Below are 15,394 nucleotides of genomic sequence, written 5' to 3'. Positions count from 1 at the left end.
CACTGTGTGCAGGAAGATCACAACACTCCCGGTATCGGGGTTAGGGCACTGTGTGCAGGAAGATCACAACACTCCCGGTATCGGGGTTAGGGCACTGTGTGCAGGAAAATCACAACACTCCCGGTATTAGGGTTAGGGCACTGTGTGCAGGAAGATCACAACACTCCCGGTATCAGGGATAGGGCACTGCGTGCAGGAAAATCACAACACTCCCGGTATCAGGGATAGGGCACTGCTTGCATGAAGATCACAACACCCCCAGTATCAGGGATACGGCACTGCATGCAGGAAGATCACAACACTCCCGGTATCAGGGATAGGGCAGGGCACAAGTTTTTTTGTCAAGCTACCAACCTTTTCCATTTCCCATCCCCCCAACCATCACCTCAGTGGGAACCTTGGTAACATCAATAAATAAGAGGGCAGCCAGCCAATAGGAATACATATTCATTCCTAAACTGACCTTAACTGACCTGAAAAGTTTCAATTTGTATCATTTTCTGTTAGTGCACACTAACCTGATTTAACGATTTTTAACGATAAATCGTTAGAATTCCTATTGTATTGTGTTCTTTAACGATTTAAGACGATATTAAAATTATCGGACGATAATTTTAATCGTTGAAAAACGCTTCACATCCCTACTGTGTGGTCCTCCCTTTAAACCGGTTAGGAGAGCTTTTCTAAAGGACTTAACCCTGAAGGCTGTTCTCCTGGTGCCTGTCTGTTCAGCTATAAGGGTTTTCGAACTGAAGCTTTGTCATGTAGAGACCCTTTACTGCGTTTTTCGGAGAAAGGGGTTTCTTTATGTACGGTTCCTTCTTTTTTTTTTGCCTAAGGTGGTTTCCTCCTTTCACCTTAATCAGGTGATCGAGTTGCCGGCCTTTGCCGTATTTGCGGATGCTCCTATGGCGAGGGAGCTTCACTTGCTGGATGGGCAGAGAATTCTTTTGTGATATGTTAAGGCAACAAATGCCTTGTGGAGATCTGATCATCTTTTTGTCCTGTGCAGTGTTGCTAAGAAGGGAAATAAGGCATCCAAGAGCACTATTGCATGATGGCTGAAAGAGACGATTGCTTCGGTTTACATCTGTAAGGGCCATTTCTGCTGGAGGGGTTGAGAGCGCATTCCACCCTCCGCGCACGCAACCTCGTGGGCGGAGGGTCAACTGCTTTCTACGCAGGAGATTTGTCATGTGGCGACATGGTCTTCACTTCACACTTTTACCAAACATTACCGCTTGAATGTGTGGGCACCATAGGAGGAGTCTTTTGAGGAAAGTGCTTTGTTTGCGAGTCTTTCGAGTCTTTCGAGTTCCCTCCCAGAATAGAGGGGCTTGGGTTCATCCCACTTGTCTGGACTGATCCGGGGTCCAAACAGGAAAGGAAAATTAGCAGGTAAGATTCAGTTTTCATTCCTGAAGTACCACGGATCACTCCAGAGACCCATCCCCATCTTTCGAAAGACTTCTTCGCTTCTGGATGTTGCTGAGCTGATATGTGATATATTCAGAGTAATGAGAGGTGTACAAGGTTTTAGATGTGTGTTCTGTAAGATTAAGAGGGCCTAGTTTTTTCACGGGGCTGCAACCTTTAAGTATCTGTTTGCTCCAAGTTTAATGGGGTTTAAGGTAGACATCTGGGCTTGGGGTACAGGTCAATACTGAGGGACTGCATGTGGCCCTCTCTGTTATGTAGCAGTGCCTCAAAGCTTTTGTTCTCTGCCTCCATCTGCTGGTAGGGATATATAAACCCACTTGTCTGGACTGATCTGTGGTACTTCAGGAACAAATATTTAGCAGATACGAACCAATTTTCTTTTATTTTATCTCCCAGTGGTTTCTCTACAGAAGGCCTGTGATGGGGGCTATCGGCACATAGAATTGGGCAGGCAGGGGATGGATAGGTAAGCTTCCAAAGCCTTTTGTGCTATTGCATCCACAGTCAGAGCCTCTCATGATTTCAAGAGCTGAGGGTTTCTTCCAGGAGGACAGGGAGTTAACAAATGAGCAATTTGGTTGTCCTTGGAGGTAGTCATAGTAACTCCCAATAATTGCACAACAATGACATTGTAAAGGTGAGAGAGAAATATAACACCTACCTTCCTCTTCTACCATATTATATGAGCAGGAAAACATTGCAGGGCCACTGGCATTTGTAATGCACAGTCAGTCATACTATGTGGATTAATTATACACAAGATAAACTTCAAGTACTTTGAGTTGTTTCGTTTTCTAAATAGAGAGGCTTGGCCAGCATTTTTCTAATGCTGAATTTCAATTAAAACCTGAACATTTTGGACTGGTCATATGGCTCAGCTGTAGACTGGCACCAGGTGACTAAGAAATAAATACTTCAGTTTTCCTGTCTCTTGAGGCCAGCAAAGTGTGAATGGGTTACAAAGGCTTTAGCCTTAATTTGGGGCTTGATTAATGATACAGGGCAACCCTTGCTGGCACAAGATCAGCACTAAACAGTTCAATGCTAATGAGGTTTCCCTTCTAGCCCACCTGGACCAGGTAATGTTAGTATGGGGTGAAGAGAAACCTGAGTAACTTGATGTTAAAAGCTGAATAATGTTGGCCAGCATTATTCAAAATATTGTAATTGTGCATCTCTCTGAGAATTCACGTGTGAAACAGTGGGGTGATTAAAAAAAAAAATGTATTTTTTAACTTTGCCAAAAGGCATACTTGGTTATCATCTGCCATAGAATAGCAATAACTTTATAAAAGAGTTGCATGTTCCATAATACATTTAAAAGGAAATGGCATTGACTTTGTATTAAGGTTCAGTATTCCTGTAACACATTTTATTTATAAGGACCAAACTAATACCCCAAGATATCAGCTTAGTTTGATCATCGGTGAATTTCTCTGTCCATGAATGTGTAAATCTTGGTGGGTTTCTTATTTTACAGCTATTTATCGGAACTTTGCTGTTTACCATCCTTTTGTTCCTGCTGCCGACGACAGCGCTGTATTACTTAGTATTCACTTTGGTAAGTGACTTTACCCAGTGTGTAAAGTACGGATGGAAATGATGGTAGGAACTGCTAGATACAGACTGCATGAAAGTGAAGAAAAGATATATCAAAGAAACAAAGAATATAAATGCTGTCACAAATGAAACTCACCAAACAAGAGTCCATATTGAAAAAACTTCTACTAAGACACAAAAATAACAACAAATGATGCCGGTCAGTCATTGAATATAAGTGCTTGGTCTTCTCAGTCATTCTCACAAAATACACATCAGAATATGGTCAGCATATTTCCATAACAGCTCAAACAATGTGCCATCTTAATCGCTTCATAAAAGTGCTGATAAATCTTGATCAGAATTGAGTCCTCTTAGTGTTAATTATTTGGTTGGTAGATCCATTGCTCTATTAATCCGGTGCTTACAGATGCAAGCTAAAAACATGATGGAACATTTTTTGGAGAGAGGGTACCCAAGGTCACATGTGCAAAAAGCTTATCTCAGAGCATGATGTTTTCATTGGGAATAGCTATTTATTCCTACCCTTGCCAAAAAAAAAATCTAGGATTACATGTGTGTGACACCATTGGCACGTGTAACAATTACATTTTATTTTTAAAGATTTCCCCCCCCTCCCCTCCCCTCCCCAGGTACATTGCTTACACTCATGGGTTGAATTTGAACAAATTAATATAGTCTGATTTTTCAAAACAGGGCATGCTGACACTATTATCCATGTTTGGACACACACCTTGTGGCGCTTGCTCTTTGTGCACATTAACAAGGTATTTCTTCTCTCCATCCAACTGACCATTAAGTTACTTTATGATATCCTGTGTCAGACATGCTACGTGTTGGTTGTGATTCGTTGTCCTTGCAATAAATTTTATGTGTACAGTATGTAACAGATTAATAGAGCAACGGAGTTGTTTGAAACATTCCTGGGTTACAGCATCTTTGGTTGCACATTGCATTGAATATCAACCTATATTCATAGATTTATGTCTTACTGTCATAGATTTGAAACAGTAAGATGGGGAGGATGGTAATATATCAGTGGTTATGGAAAAAAGAACAATGATAGATCTACCAATTGAATAACACCAGGAAGACTCTATTCTGATCAAGATTTATCAGTATTTTTATAAATTGATTAAGATGGTACACTGAGCTGTTATACAAATGTACTGACAAACTTCTGATGTGTATTTTATGAGTCACATAAGCATCATCATTTCCTTCTACTTCCATTATGAAGTATAACACACGTTATCGTGTTTGTGTTCATCATCAAGTCGTGGGGTTTTAAACCCAGTGTTTTGTGTTGACACCCTTGGAGGATGCCATTTTTGGAGCTGTGAGACTGTGTAGCACATGTACAGGTAAGTTTTCATTTTGTGATTTATGTTGTAAATCTTCCCCTGCCACAGTTTTGATGAAACATTAGCTAACATCTGGTTTTTATAAGTATACAAAATGACTAAAAAATGGACATTGTTTTTGATGAAGGGTGAATGATTGAGAAGACGAGGCACTTCATACATGTTCAAAGACATATTGGCTTCCTTATTCTTAAATCACTTGTTCTTGCATCTTACCATTTTTGTATCTTAGTAGAAAATGTTTCTGTATTGTCTCTTTTTTTTTTTTTGTTTGGTGGAGAGGATTGAATTGGTGGCATATATATGCTTGGCATATATATATAGCACACAGGACACTCTAGTGCATCTTTCCAAAGCATTTAAGGCTGGCTGATACAGTGATACCTTCCCAAAAATTCTCCACTATGAGACTAGACTTGCAACTGTGGAATGTGTCATGGTGATGACATGGACAGTTAGGTAGCATATTCTACATTCAATTATATTATATTGACTTGGGCACAGCCATTTCTTTGATGTCCCTCTATTACAATGGTTCCCAACCCTGTCCTGGGGATCCTCTAGCCAGTCAGGTTTTCAGGATATCCACAATGAATATGCATGAGAGAAAATTTGCTTGTTATGTAGCCAGTGGATATCCTGAAAACCTGACTGGCTGGGGGGGGGGGTCCCATGTCGGGGTTGGGAACCACTGCTCTATTATGATATAAGTTGGGGAAATACTCTTTTTCCATTGCTAAGCAAGCTGAATTAGCCATTACAGGCGGGTGATGCCATCCGGTAGCATCGAACAGATTTGTCTGTCCAAGCTAGAGCTTTGAGCTTTACTGAGCATGTGCAGGTGTTCTTGTGCGGGCGTTGCCTTGTGAGCCTCTTCAGTCATTTTTTGTCCAAGCACAAGCATGGACATGTACTCAATCTCTCCTAATAATTTTTTCTCTAAACTTTACAATTCAATATTTCTACCTCAATTTATTCTTTTAGTTGCCTTGCTGTCCCTGCAGCATCCACAACAGCACTTTTCAGTACTACTTAAAAAAAAAAAAAAAGGGTTGGGGGGTTAATACTGGTGTCTTGCCTTCTCATTTCCGGCCAGAAGAAAAAACTAATGGTGAGTGAATTTAATAATTGCATCTTTGGCAAGGTAATGTTCATCACTTATGGCCATGAACTCTGCTATCGGTGCCTTGGGTCAGAACATGACCAAGCTAATTCCTACACCTGTGGAAGGATGTCCACGAGCTTCCAGCGTTCTAGAGCAATTCGAATTGAGCAATCGTGTAAATCTCTTAGGAGCCACAGCAGATCCTCTTCCACAGTGCGGTGCTCTCTGCGTCACCAGGAAAAGAGTTGAGTAGGAGCTCCTCAAAGACTTTCCCATCAGCTCAGGCTGAAGCTATAGGGTTGAGTAGTGTCAGCTGCTGTGAATTGAAGAAATAGCAACATCATCAAAGAAGTACTCCAAGCACAGTGCATTGGCACCATCAAAGCAGCCATCATCTGTGCTGTCGGCACACCCAACACACGACACATGAAAGCACTCAAGCCTATACCCTGATGCACTGAACACAAGATACACTTGACCCATGATGCACCAATGTGCATGGCAAATGATCCATCGAAGCCCAGAGTACCTATGGCACGCGCTTCATTGATGCATCTTAAAGCCACCTCACAGCGGCCACATGGTGCATCTGATCCTCCGATGCATGACCCCATGATGCACAACACAAGAACACACGATGTAATCCCAATGCAGTCAACGTTCATATAGTGGCAACATCCTTGGTGTGAGTCTCGATGCGACTCACTAAAGACCTGTTGAAGCAATCGAAGCCACGTTCTTCCAAAGCATTCAAAACATTCCATTCCAGGAAAGATATCGACGCATTGGGCCCACCCACCTGGCCCAGCAGGCTGCTCTACAAACACAACTTTAAACAGTCCATCTAGGATCAGCGGAGGAGGGAATCCTGCTACTTCTGCCCCTCTATTAATGAGAATCCTCACTCCATCATGAATTCTATCTGAGGATCTTGCTTTTGAAACACTGGATCTGGTATATTCCATGGTTCCACTCATATCCAACAAACAGCTTATTCGGATGCAGGAACCTATTCTTGTTTACAAAGAGGATGTTCCGTCACCCACGCCACATCAATGGACACATGTCTAAATTTGTCTTTGCCTCTCTGGCTAAGGAGACAGAAGAAAAAAATCCAGCCTTTTCTCTCCACCATTGCTGTGGCACTTCCTCAGACCAGTGTCCAATTTCACCTATTGGCCTGAACACATCATCAGAACCTATAATTTGGGGTTTTTCATTATCACACTGTATAGCAGCAGAGTCCAGTCGATTAGGTGTGTCCCCTCAGGGGCAATCAGAAGAACCTCCTGGTTCATCTTCTTCGTCATTGGGGAGATATCTGCACTGGAAGCGGTATTTAATGGTGATGATTCAGAAAAACTCTAACACTTCATGGTGAACCTGAATGATGTATTAGAGTAGGCTGACAAACCTAAGAGTAGGAAATCACCTGGACCAGATGGTTTACACCCCAAAGTTTTGAAATAACTCAAAATGAAATTGTAGATCTATTACTAGTAGTTTGTAATCTATCACTAAAATTGTTTATTTTGTTATTTCCGGAGGATGTGATAAAGGTAACTCGTGTAGCTGGGTTTAAAAAGGTTTGGACAAGTTGCTGGAGGAGAAGTCCATAATTGTTGTTAACCAGATGGACTTGGGAAAAGCCACTACTTATCCCTAGGCATTAGCAGCATGGGATCTATCTACTATTAGGGAACATGCCAGATACTTGTGACTCTGACCATTGTTGGCAACAGGATACTGGGCTTGATTGACCCTTTCTCTAACTGAGTATGGCAATTCTTATGTTTTTATGTTAATGTTCTAAGTTTTAAAACCTATTCCTAGAAGTAGAATCTTCTGACAAAATGAATTTGTACATAGCAAAGTCAATAATTTCAAGCTCTACGTGTGAATAGAATAGAATTGATTTCTGCATTAAAGACTAGTGGTGCTCCAGGATTAGAGAGTTCCAATTCAGTTAATGGATTTCCTTCCTTTTTCTTCTACAGCTGCGTTTGGTGGTGGTCCTGGTACAAGGTCTGATCCATCTCTTGGTGGATATGATTGACTCGCTGCCACTGTACTCCCTTGCACTTCGTCTCTGTAGATCCTACAGACTTGCAGGTGGGAATTGCTTTATACATAGCATAGCAAGTGTTTCCTGTCAGAATGCCCCTGGATGTGATATCTCAGTGACTGCTTATAGAAGGTTCAAATTCAACAGTGGTCCACTTGCTCAGGCCACAAAATTTTGAGTTCAGATATTGAAAATCGAAGTGTCGCTGGCATAGTTGATATGTACTGTGTTAAGATCTTGGGGCAAGGATTGTACCACCAAAGAAAGATTAAGGCCAGGGAATAGGGCTCAGTCTGTGATAGCCAACATAATGTCCAGATTCTGAGACCAGTAGTTAATGGTGAAGCCAGGATTGAAGTGAAAGGTGCATTCAAGTGGGACTAACAAAGTGTTGTGCCATAAACAGCATGAACATATGTACTCTTTTATATAAATGGAGACATTTAAATACCTCCAGTGCACAGTAGGTATTTTGTATTTGTATTTTGTTTTTATTTAAAATATATTAATCGCCTAACACACAAAGGCCTAAGCGATTTACAGTAGGTACATACATAATTAAAATAAATAGATAAAAGACAAATCTGAAACATACATAAAACAAACATTTCAATGAACATTAAAAGAAAAACATACAATAAATAAAAAGAATCTGAGAAAAGCCTGCTGCAGTAAAAAGCCTTTTAGGAGGAGTCTGAATTTTTTTAAATTGTCTTGAAGGCAAAGATCTATAGGTAAAGAGTTCCACAAAGCAGGCACGGCTACTGAAAACGCTGTATCTCTTGTTGTAGCAAGGCGAGCATGGCGTACGGAGGGGACATCTAATAAGCCATGTTGAGAAGATCTTAATTCACAGGTGGCTTGTAAATTTTTAGCAGGGCATTAGACCATGAACAAGAATCTGTACTTTCAATGGAAAGGAGGCTCTGAAACGAGGGATTGTGGGATGAGAGTGAAAGGGGGTAAACTCAGGAGTAATGTAAGGAAATGTTTCTTTGCAGTGAGGGTGGTGAATACATGGAACAACCTTCAGTGGAGGTGGTGGAGACAAGGGCAGTATCTGAATTAAAGCATAGGATAAGCACAGAGAATCTCTGAGGGAATGGTAGGAACTGGACCGCTGAGTTGATGGTGTCAGTGAACAGACTAGATAGGCGGTATGGTTCTTTTCTTCCATCATGTTTCTATTTTGTAAGTGGGCCACCATGTTTTTCCTATGGGTCACTAAGTTTTTTGCCAGTCCACTGGCCCAGTAGAAAGGAGATTACCCTCATTCAGCCATCATCACGGTCCTGAAAACTGAGTCATATCCATTGCTGGTTTGGAGGTTGAGAAGGATTGAATGTACTAGGAAAAGTGGTATGGATGATAGTGTTGCTACACGGTCAGCCTGTTGTGGGTTAGTTGAGTATCAACCTACCAATGCCATTATTTCGAATACAGGAAAAGTAAATATCTGAAGTATAAATGCAGGCACTAGGTCTGAAAACTTTGTCACCTTGACAATTCTTATGAGACTGAAATGCCTTGGTCCTCACTCCTTCAGGATTAGTGAGGCTACATTTTTGGTGAACCTGAAGAACCCTCACCAATATAGAAATATAATGTTCCATGGTGATGAGCAGGGGAAGTTTCCCATAAATGACTAGAACCTAGCTAACCGCAGATATTGGCTCTGACCTCTTACTACCATTTGTTCTTTTTTTCTTTTCAGCTGGTGTAAAGTTCCGAGTCCTTGAACAGCAGCCTGGGAAATCTCTTCGACTGTTAATGGAGGTAAACTGAGGGTGGGGTGAGAGGTCGGGGTGTGTTGGGAGAGGGTAGTGGGCAGCCCAGCAAGCGAGAGCCCTGGAGTAGTTAGAGCACCAGATTGGTGAGTTTGCCCAAGACAAATCAATAAGGAGAGTCCAAGCCCTGTGGTATCTACATCCGGTCCTCGAGAACTGCAAACAGGTTATGTTTTTAGCATATCCCTAATGAATAAGCATGAGAGAGATTTGCATATATATGAGGCAATGTGCAAGCAAATGATGGGCAGACTAGACATGTTATGTGGCCTTTTTCTGCCATCCTGTTTCTATGGTAAATCTGTTTCATGCGTATTCATGCCTTCATTAATGATATCCTTAAAACCTAGCTGGTGCTAGCTTTTTTTGCTGCCCTATGTGAGCAATTACTATGCTGCCCCTTCCCCTGCATCACTCAGTTTCTGACCCCCGCCCATCAAAAAAAAAAAAGAACATTCAAAAGTACAGTCTTCTGAACCAGAACTTTCACTTAGCACCATTTATTTATTTATTTATGGATTTATATACCGGGAGTTCCTGTATACAATACATATCACTCCGGTTCTCAGTTAAACGGTAATAACTACTGCCGTGTGGCAGTTTACATGGAACAAATTTTTTCATTGGAACAAATCAGAACTTGATATTATATTATATTTGCATGCATTGCTGTGGTGTCAACCAGAAATCCTGCAAAACAGACACTTGAAATTCCTATGGAATTACATTTTTTGTAATGTGTGCTGGGTGTGGGCTTGGCCCTCAGAAAGCCATGAATAAATGGAATTATTATTACAATATAGTAAACCTCCCATACCAAAACAACCATAATTGCCAGCACTCAAACAGTAACAACCTTATCTATGAAAAGGTAACACTGCACATATACCAGGCCCTAGAACACCAATACACTTCCTGTTAGGAAAACAGTGCAAATCAGACTGCTACAGATAAATTATATGGTAGCAGAATATTTCACCTAGGTCACACACAGAGAATACAGAATAGAGAGACCAGAAAGTATAAATAGAAACCTACTGAGAATAATTGAACTGGAACCCACAAGCCAGCCTCTACATGCAGAGCAACAATAGAAAAAAAGAGACATTACCATTCGTCATAAAACATTAAAAAATAAAATCAAGACATATAAAATATCAATTATAATAGTAAAATCATAGTCATAAAAAGAATAAATATTTCAAACCAGTTAACAAAAATTTCCCAAACACCAATAAAATATTTCAAAACATCTAATGAATGAAAAAATCCAAAAATTAAAATGTTTTAATATTGCCCCAAAAAACAATAAAATATTTCAAAACAGTAGAAATATCAAATTACACCCATTTACTACAACTAATAAGGATTTAAAAATCTCCTGCTCTCCATATCTGGGATCTTTGGATTCCCAGTCACCTTGAGATTGTCATGGATTGGTGAGGTAGGGCCACACAAACTTTATCTTTGCTTGCAAACTCTCACTCACTCGCACACACACATACTCCATCTCTTATATACCTGCCTATGCTCTCACACACACTTGCTCTTTCTCCCTCACAGACACATTATGTGTGTGGAAGAGAGCCTGTGTGTGACACACATGCACACAGGTTCTCATACAGACACATACACATGAACACAAGCTCTGCCACAGACACAATACATACACATGCACTGCTCTGACAGATACACACATGTACATGAGCTGTGGCACAGACACAATACATACACATGCACTCAAGCTCTGACAGATACACACACTCATGCTCTGGCACAGACACACACATACACATGTACATGAGCTGTGGCACAGACACAATACATACACATGTACATGAGCTGTGGCACAGACACAATACATACACATGCACTCAAGCTCTGACAGATACACACACTCATGCTCTGGCACAGACACACACATACACATGTACATGAGCTGTGGCCCAGACACTTGGCATCCCTTCTCCAGGTCACAGTGGGATGAGCTCCACCATGGCCCTGCAGGCTGCTCTCTCTGGCCCCACCAACCTTTCTGCGAAGGCAGAGGGCGGGAGCCGGAAAGCTGTGCACACATGTGAGCGGCTAAAAGGGGAAACAGTCATGGCCTTTCCTAATTTTTTGCCGCTAGCAGATTGAACTCCACCAGCAGCCTGCCTCTCCGCTAACGTTTCTCGTTTTCAGGAGCCAGCGAGTTGCGTTCCTCCAGCAGCCCCCGCGGCCTCTCCTGCTGCCATCTCACTATATATTCAGTTGTGCAGAGATCAGGAGGTGCTGCTGCATTTAAAACTTTTTATATACTTCTATTTTGTTGTTTCAGGAGGGAGCAATTGGTTAAACGTTTTGGGGTTTTTTTTATTTAGAGATCATTCCTAAAATAAAAGTTTTTTTTAGGTTTTTTTGTTTAACCTGAAGTGCTCTTTTAAGGTAACAAGTTGCTTTGCTATTCTTATTCAGTAAGTAGCTAATGGATAACCAATTGATGCAAAAATATTTTGGAATTAATAATACTTTTCTGTTAAAACAGTGGTACTGGGAGATGAGCATTATTTTTTATTGCATGAGAGGCAGAAGACCAAGACTGGGGAAAAATGTTTTGGAATTAATGGAGCTACTGTGATTATTATTGGCAAAGATCAAGATAGGTACAGAGTGCACAGGAGCCTGCCAGGTGGCTTAAGATTAGCATAGGACAGGGTGCTCAAACCGGTCCTATGGGGGCCCCCCCCCCAGCCAGTCAGGTGATCCCTAATGTATATGCATGAGAAGTTTTGCGCACACAGGAGAGGGTAGTGCATGCAAATCTCATGCATATTCATTAGGAATTTCCTGAAAATCTAATTGGCTGGGGGGAGCCCCTAGGGCTGGTTTGAGCACCAATGACATAGGAGATTAATCTGCCCTTTTGGCTTCTGCTCTCTGGATGCTGCCCAGGCAGCCATTGCAGGCCCTGGGGGAAAGAATACCAAGCAGCCTGTGACTGTGTCAGCAATGCTTACAAGTTAATTTAAGCTCCAAAAATACCAGGCTTAGAGAAGAGACTGCTTAGGAGTGATGGCTCTGCAGAGACTGACTCAAGTCCTCCCACTTGAAAAGGTAGACTGATACCTGCCAGTCTTGATGTGGGGAAGGAGAGGGGATGTCTGAGTGACAGTGGAAGAATCTGAGTGTATTGGATGTTGGGTGAAAGAATACAGAAGGCAAAGAAGTAAGTGCAATTACACCACAGCAGAATCAACTCTTGCAGCAAGGGAGATCAGTCAGTGGCTCTGGTTCTTAGCTTTTCATGGATTTCTATCACTCCCGGAGCTTGATTGTATTATTATTTTTTTTTCCTCAGATCAACCCTCTGCCCTATGGCCGTGTGATCCAGTTGTACAGACTGCCTACTTCCAGCAGCTACCCCAAAGATTCTTGGGGCTCCTTGTGTAAGAAACTCTTCGTAGGGGAGTTGATTTACCCATGGAAGCAAAAGGGCAACAAGCAAGACTGAAGAGAGAAGGGAAAAGAAGCTGAAGGAAAGACCCCCAGCTCATCCAGTGTCTGCTCACTGGTGCTGCAAGTGTACAAGCGTGGCAGGGGTGCTAGAGCTGGAAGTGTAACCAGAGCCTCTAGCAAGGGTTTCCACCCCACACCTTGTCCAGGAGCCTACGAGTGCTCAAAATACTGAGGACATTCCACATTCTCTTCTTTCCAGTTTATGAACTTCTTCAAAAAGGCAGAACTATTTAGTTTGGAGGTTGTGCTTCTGAGGAATTGAAGGACTTTAAAGTTAAAAAAAAAAAAAAATCTGCATTCATCCAAGTATGACCAGAATGGAAGGCACCAAAAATTCCAACAACTACGGCTGCTCACTCCCTAGCCAGATTTAATCCTAAAGATTGCTGCTCATTGCAACTACACTCAATTTCACATGTATGTGCACACCCTATGAAATGTTAGGACGCTGTGCATATAGCAGGAATGCTTGATTGGTATAGTACACAGTATATTTTATATTTGGTGTCCTTTGATTCCATTTTGCTTTAAGTTTATCCCTGATGGTGTATCAGTCAGTGCTATATGCAGATAATTATCGTGCTGTTCTGTGGAGTTCATAGGGTTTTATTAACCATAAGCATTATCAGGCTGATGCAATACCGTGCGCTGGCCGCAGCGCACAGCTCAACACGCGATTGGACACGTTTTGGATGTGCATCCATGACCTCCAAGGCAAGACGGGGGTTAGCACGTCCAAACGAGCGCGTGGCTAATGGCGCTCATCACATGTAAATTCACGTTGATAAGGCTGTTAGCTAATCCCCGCGATGCAACAAAAAAAAAAAAAATGTGCGCCCAGCGTCCACATTTTTACCCTCAAAAAGTTTACAGCAAAGCAGGAAATAATATTGTAGCGATATTAAGTCAGAGGAACCAAAAAAGGAGAGCCCTTAAAAAAAAAAAAAAAAAAAAAAGTGCCGGCAGTCAGGTTAGGAAAAAAGATCGCTCAATCAACGAGCGCCCATTTTCTAAACCCATGGCTGTTACACAGGTTAAAACGGACGCTCGTAAAACTGAGCCTCTGTTTTCCTAACCTGCTGTCAGCCACCTCTCCTGTGGGCCCGATGCCGAGGAGGCACTAGGGACACAAAACTTTCCTTAGCGCCTCCTTTTTACCACAGTAACTGATTTACATATTAAATCAGCGCCTGGGAGAGGTGGAGCGGCGCATGTTAAGAGAGCGGGCGCTCAGTCATGTGCACCAATATTGCATCGACCTGTTTGTGCATAAACTCCCCCAAAAAAAAAAATCCTTGCATTCTAATGACACTAAGGAGAGAGAACGAGTAGGGCTTTGAAAAATGTGAATGGATGATCCGAAGAATCCCCCACTAGTCCCTCTTGATTAATCTGGGGTGGTCTTGCACAAGTATTTGATGTGTTCTTTCCATCGTCTGTGAAATCCAATCTGCCTTTGGTTGTGCCAAGCTTGATAGTGCCATAAATAATTCTAAAGAGGAGTAGTAGCCTGGTATTTGCAGAGAGATCTCGTTTTTAAGGCATAGAACATGTCGCTTCTCGTGCCACCTAGCATAGACGTACTACTGAGCAAATGGCTGTTCTTAACCTAACCTTGCTGCCTGAGCCACTTCAGCAATGAGCAAAGCAAAAAGAGGAGGCGATAACGATAGTAGAAAATGGAGGTGTGCATAAGCACCTTCAGGAGGTGTCTACAATGAGGTTTATTGCAGGCAAAGCATCGCTCAAGAACTGAACAGGAAATCTCTGTGGTCCCTGACATGGGGTGTGTGTGTTGCTGTTACTGCATCAGGGAGGACCATAACCTAAGCAACAGTACAGCAAGTACGATGACCGGTGCAAAATGGGTTGGATCTGCAGAATATTTCTACTTGTGAAACTTAGTTGTGATGGCGAGGTATCCCTGTTTACCAGTTTATAGTTTGCCAAAGAGTACAAATCTCTGTTAAATCTCCCTGGATACCACCTTGTTTCAGGGATAAGGGTCCCTTCTTGAACCTCTATATTTACGGATGGATTTCTCTAGCTCAGAGGTTCTCAAATCTGTCCTTGGGGGACACCCCAGCCAGTCAGGTGTTCAGGATATCCACAGGGAATATGCATGAAATGAAATGTGCATGCTATGGAGGCAGTGCAAGCAGATTTATCTCATGCATATTCATTGTGGATATCCTGAAAACACGACTGGCTGGAGGTCCTGCAGGACCAGTTTGGGAACCATTGCTCTAGCCTTTTGTATGCCTGGCTCCTTCATATGTACAAGCATGATTTACCTTACTAAACCAGGTCACGCTACCGGCTAGCCCTGTTTATCTGGTTACACTTGACATTGAAGCATTACCCTCTAATATCCCTCCGTTTGGGGCTATTAATATTGTTCAGTCTGCTCTAGAATTGCATTCTGCAGATGTTGGAGACCCCACCCATTTTTGGTTGAGGTCACCCGCTTCGCACTGACCCATAACTCTTTATTTTGATGGACACTTTTACCAACAAATTTAAAGGCACAGCTATGGGTGCCGCTGTGCCCCCCCAATGTTGCCTGTCCCTGTGT

The 15,394-nt window shown here is 42.1% G+C and overlaps 1 protein-coding gene across 2 annotated transcripts in view; it reads left to right on the top strand.

Annotated features, from left to right (window-relative positions):
• PIGQ (phosphatidylinositol glycan anchor biosynthesis class Q) overlaps positions 1 to 13,775 on the top strand; it is a 41,189-nt gene extending 27,414 nt beyond the window's left edge. For both annotated transcript variants that reach the window (XM_029577271.1, XM_029577270.1), the window contains exons 7-10: positions 2,921 to 3,001; positions 7,467 to 7,581; positions 9,249 to 9,310; positions 12,662 to 13,775. In XM_029577271.1, the coding sequence (XP_029433131.1) occupies positions 2,921 to 3,001; positions 7,467 to 7,581; positions 9,249 to 9,310; positions 12,662 to 12,814 (411 nt within the window). In that variant the 3' untranslated portion in view covers positions 12,815 to 13,775. The remainder of the gene's footprint in view (positions 1 to 2,920; positions 3,002 to 7,466; positions 7,582 to 9,248; positions 9,311 to 12,661) is intronic.
• Positions 13,776 to 15,394: the final 1,619 nt, after the last annotated feature.

The sequence above is a fragment of the Rhinatrema bivittatum genome, chromosome 14 (assembly GCF_901001135.1).
Source record: "Rhinatrema bivittatum chromosome 14, aRhiBiv1.1, whole genome shotgun sequence".
NCBI classification, from domain to species: Eukaryota; Metazoa; Chordata; class Amphibia; order Gymnophiona; family Rhinatrematidae; genus Rhinatrema; species Rhinatrema bivittatum.
Note: the sequence above shows the minus strand (reverse complement) of the source record. Positions and strands in the feature narration are given on the sequence as shown.